The sequence below is a fragment of the Syngnathus scovelli genome, chromosome 3 (genome assembly GCF_024217435.2).
Source record: "Syngnathus scovelli strain Florida chromosome 3, RoL_Ssco_1.2, whole genome shotgun sequence".
NCBI classification, from domain to species: Eukaryota; Metazoa; Chordata; class Actinopteri; order Syngnathiformes; family Syngnathidae; genus Syngnathus; species Syngnathus scovelli.
The window spans coordinates 21,055,655-21,060,522 of NC_090849.1; the positions used below are offsets into that span (position 1 = coordinate 21,055,655).

General features: G+C 41.7%; 1 protein-coding gene across 3 annotated transcripts; it reads left to right on the forward strand.

Moving 5' to 3' along the window:
* Window positions 1-1,834: 1,834 nt before the first annotated feature.
* LOC125994184 (flavin reductase (NADPH)) lies at window positions 1,835-4,868 on the forward strand. Of its 3 annotated transcripts, none has more exons than XM_049763418.1 (5): window positions 1,835-1,855; window positions 2,934-3,128; window positions 3,517-3,718; window positions 3,846-4,010; window positions 4,340-4,868. In XM_049763418.1, the coding sequence occupies exons 2-5, from the start codon at window positions 2,994-2,996 to the stop codon at window positions 4,495-4,497; spliced, it is 660 nt and encodes a 219-aa protein (XP_049619375.1). In that variant the 5' UTR covers window positions 1,835-1,855; window positions 2,934-2,993; the 3' UTR covers window positions 4,498-4,868. The 3 variants fall into 3 exon arrangements, with proteins under 3 accessions (XP_049619375.1, XP_049619373.1, XP_049619374.1); XM_049763416.1 differs by lacking the exon at window positions 1,835-1,855 and adding an exon at window positions 1,862-2,062 and having other exon boundaries at window positions 2,987-3,128; XM_049763417.2 differs by lacking the exon at window positions 1,835-1,855 and adding an exon at window positions 1,864-2,062.

Consider the following 4,868-nt stretch of genomic DNA (forward strand, 5'->3'; position numbering starts at 1 on the left):
TTAGGTACACTTGGAAATGGCGGTGTACCTAATGGAGTGTCCGAGTGACGTCACAGATCAAACAGCCAATCAGGAGGTGGGGGTGAGGGCGGGTGTGGCACTTTTCACTTTCACTTAAGCTTTTTCCCCTATTGAAGTGCCCAATGATTAGGGACACCTCCTGGACACTACAATAGGTACACTACACGAGGTAAAAAAAAAAAAAAGAATAAGAAACTATAGCGAACGATTCGGTGAACGATTCCTTTGAACAGAACTTTTGAGTGAACCGATTCTAAAGATTCAATTCACTTGTGAACTGGAATGCACATCACTAGTACAAAACAGTGCAGACGACTGTGGGCTGCCAGGTCAAAATAGCATAGTGGCTAGTAACATGGGCTCTTACGCGGTAAGAACTTGGTTCGAATCCAGTAGTGGATGAATGTCAAACTGTGCTTTTATTGTGCAATTAACCATTTATTTATTTTTTTTAACCTCGTGTAGTGTACCTATATAGATATACATATGATGCATATATTCTTTTTTATTTCTTCAACTGTCATATGAAGCAGTTAACCAAATGTCTGATTTTTGTTTTAATTGGCGAATATAAAAACAAGGAATAAAACACCAGACAGGTTTTAACATAGATGTTTATTAAAAATAATATTAAAAGCAAATTTCAAACCAGCAATCCAATGTGAAATTGTTACACCACTTGAGAGTGGTTACCAGCTCAGTGGCCTGAGAGGAGAGTGTCCGCCCTGAGATTGGGAGGTTGGGGGTTCAAACCCCGGCCGGGTCATACCGGAGACTATAAAAATGGTACTCATTTCTTCCCTGCTTGGCACTCAGTGTAAGGGGTTGAAATGGGGCCCCCCCCTGCTGCTCACGATCATTGGGACTTTAACTTATAATCCTCTTATTTATTATGTTATTTGTTTATTTATTATTTATTCATTGTTTGTGCCTGCTTGTTTTTATATTTTGTGTTGTTTACTTGATGGTATATTGTGTACTATGCCTTGTCACCGTGGGATAGTGGTAACGTAATTTCGATCTCTTTGTGTGTCTTGGCATGTGAAGAAATTGACAATAAAGCAGACTTTGACTTTGAGAAGCATAATCTCCCCGTTTTTGCATAACGGCGCATCCCTTCATGCAATAAAGTTAGCCGTTAGCTTGGAGAAAACGTGCATAAAAGAAGTGGCGTTTCAGTGAGTGGTTCTTTCTTTCCTTGGCAAATCGTAAATCGACATTCTGGCTTACATAGTCCACGCCAGGAGGGAGACGCAACACCTTCACCAACTGATCCGTTGATGCACGGGAGGAAGGAAGGCAGTTGACCCATTGACTCGTTCGCGAACGGGAAAGTCAGGATTTGTTACCTCACTGGTCCGTTCTCGCGATGAACTGGAAATGCGAATCACTCGCTCACAGATTCGTTCGTTGGTGAGCGGGAAATGCAATTCACGACTCGTTCGTGTACGGGAAGTGACGTCATTTTCTTCTTCGTTTTGTTTTACGGCGAGGTGGCACCAGCTTCAATGGGCATTACCGACACCTACTGGCTGAAGTCATATGAACTGAAAAAAGAACGAATCACTTTAGGAAGTGATTCGTTCATTCCCGTTCACTGAAAAGATTCGTTCTTTTGAACCCATCGTTCACTCACGAGCCAATAATGTTGTAGGTGTTGTATTATAGAAAGAAATGTGTGGAAAAAAAAAAGGATCAGTGTGTGTGCGGGGAGGGAGACGATTCGTTGAACGATTCGTTTGAATGAATCTTTTGAGTGAACTGATTCTAAAGATTCAGTTCACTTAAAAGAACTGGAATGCACATCAGTAGCGCTAACGTGCAAACTGCGAAGGTGTGTATGCGGAAGTGTTTCATAACTCAACATTGGAAAACGCGACATTTTTTCCTCGTTACATTTAAAATACAGCAAATATATATATATATATTTTATACATTCGTGCTGCTTAGGAGGAACGTTCCTTTGCGTGTTTAGTTCCATGAAAATTATTTTAAACACGCGAAGCAAACTTAAATTAAAAGCAAACTTGGAATCTCATGGGTAAGATAAATACACTTCTCCCTGTATTGATTCATGTTTTAAAGTAAATCCCTATAATTCTATAAATAAAACAATCAAGTTGTGAGTGAACGTTTTGAACTAATGCATTGCAAAAGTATTTTAACCATGTAGGAATGACAACTATTTTGTGCAGTTTACCTCCTCCAGTTTGTGCGACTGTAAAGAAACAAATAACAAATTTGGAAATGGATCCATAATCTTTACCTAAATAATTCTGATTAGGTGACAGTATTGCAGCTAGTAAACTCCTTCGTGTTTCTATTCCATGACTGGCACCCTCAAAGGGTGAGTCATTGTACTTTATTATAGTTTTTTAAATACTATGGTTTATTTAGGTATGTTCAAATGTTAATTGCCTGAGCAGTCAATACAAGTCAGTGGAATAGCAAGTTGAGGATTGATTCAACGTCCTCCCACTTAGTCCAAGTCACCCCAATGCACTGAATTTTTTCATCTTTAATCTGAAGATCATTACATTCAAATCACATGATCGCTATGGAAATTACAACCATTTGTATTCTGTAACTCTTTCTTCTTTCATTCAATTAATCCACTCTAGCGGTGTTTAGTCATGAGACTAAGTTTTTTGGTGAGTTTTTTTGACATCCTCATCTGCAGAAATAATCAATTGGAGAAGAAATGTGCCGTTCAGCGCCTTAGGCCCAGTCACCCCCTTTGAAACAAGCAAGCGTCTCTATTCCCCTGCACCCGTTTGGTGTCGCCCTCTGTTGGCCAGGGAGAATGTCTTTTTTATGACATTAACACATGATGAGCGTTTTACACCACCAAAACCAATTGCCGTCACGCGGGTATGCTAATCATTTTGTAACAGTGTGACTTTATGAAACAGGGGCGGTAACATCTGAAAAACCTTTGGGTCTGCCTGGCGCTGTGCGTCTGTAGTGTCAGCATGAAGATCGCCGTGCTGGGAGCCACCGGGCAGACGGGCCAGTTTGTGGTGAGACAGGCGCTCCAGCAGGGCCATGCCGTCACCGCCGTCGTGCGGAACCTGGACAAGCTCACCGTGCGTCATGACAACCTCAAGGTAACGATGCGCCGTGTGACCATAGTTCACAAAGTAACTTTAAAAATGTTGTTGTTGAATGGCAAATAGAATAAAAGTAAAGTAGAGCAGTGCCTTGACATGAGTGTAATTACTTCCGTGACCAGATTTTCTGATTATAGTATTGTATTTTCTAACAATATACTACAGTCACTTCATTAAATAGAACTGAAAAACGTTGTTTGCTTCAACTCAATGGACACTACACACGTTGGCCACTTGGGGGCAGTATGATGCAAATAAACATGGAGCGATAACTAACCACACTATTTGTAGAGGATAAAAAGTATGCGCTTGTGACATGCCAAAAATATCCCCAAAAATGCCAATAAACCTCCAGGGTTAAATTTTTTTTTACCTCTGCCTGCAGGTAGTGGAGGCTGACATTTTCTCAGCGGACAGCCTCAAGTCTCATTTTGAAGGCTCAGATGCAGTGGTCTCCTGCTTGGGCTTCTCGACTTCCTTCTTCTCCAACGTGACGGGCTACACCGAGTCCATGAGCGCTGTGATCACAGCCATGCGGGAGGCACGCGTCAACAACATCATCACCATGACGTCTTGGTACACAGACCGTGAGTTGTTGTATCTATAGTATAATCTATAATAATGTAAATCAGTCAGTTGTGAATATGCAAATGATTACAAAATCCATCAGACATGACAAATTGTGATGTGCATTGTTCCATTTTCTCCTCCCAGCTAACTCTGGCACTCAGTCACCGTACCTGATCCGTTTCCTGTTGCTGCCCCTGATCCGCAGTGTGCTCAGCAACATGTGGGAGATGGAGCAATACCTCCAGCAGGTAGATGACGTCAACTGGACCGTGGTGCGCCCGCCCGGTCTCAAGAACTTGCCTTCCTCAGGTAAACACACACAAACAGCAGGAGTGCATTTATACAAGGGAACTGAATTGGTCGTACTGGTCGCGGTGACTAGTTTTTTTTCAACACTCAATGGTTGTTGCTACGCAGAATTCAAGTCTCGCTTATTGATAGTATTTTATTAAGAATGTAAAATGTTACTAAAAAGGTGCCTTACCTTGAGAGTTCCACTGTAGACTGGATTGCAAAGATGAGACTGCTGGGTAGAAACTTAAGCAACCAGCTGATTGGCTGAAGCCAACAAAACATAATGGCTGACATCGTTTTACAGCATATGGAATTTAAGCATTCTCTGCCCATGTCATCCTCAGCCTTGGAGATCTTGACGCACGAGGGCTACTTTGTGCCTGATAAGAGCGGGCGGCCAGCGGGAAGCGGCATGGGACGCAGCGACGTGGCTCGCTTCATGCTATCGCTTCTCACCAGCAACGCTTGGGTGAAGAAGGGAGTGGCCATCATCACCAAATGAGAAACAGCCTCTAACTCAGCCTTGTTGTTTATTTTGGCCATCATGTATGAAGTACCACTCCAGTTAAATGAAATATTACGCAAAACTCTGCTGACATGCAATAATCGTTTTAGTCACAAGGTGGCAGCATAGAATATATCCCGCTCATACCACATTTATTTTTGCCTTGATGTTTAATGGAAAATGTGCCTTTCATTTTTTTTGTACACTACTCACAAAAACGTTTTGGATACACACATTACTGATTGAGAGGTAACTTAAATGTTAGCCTAAGTAGTTTTCACCAAACAAGAACAAAAACACAAGGGTTCAGTTGCTTCATTACTGTGACCCATATGACAGAAATAAAAGCACTATTTGTAGCAAGCAAA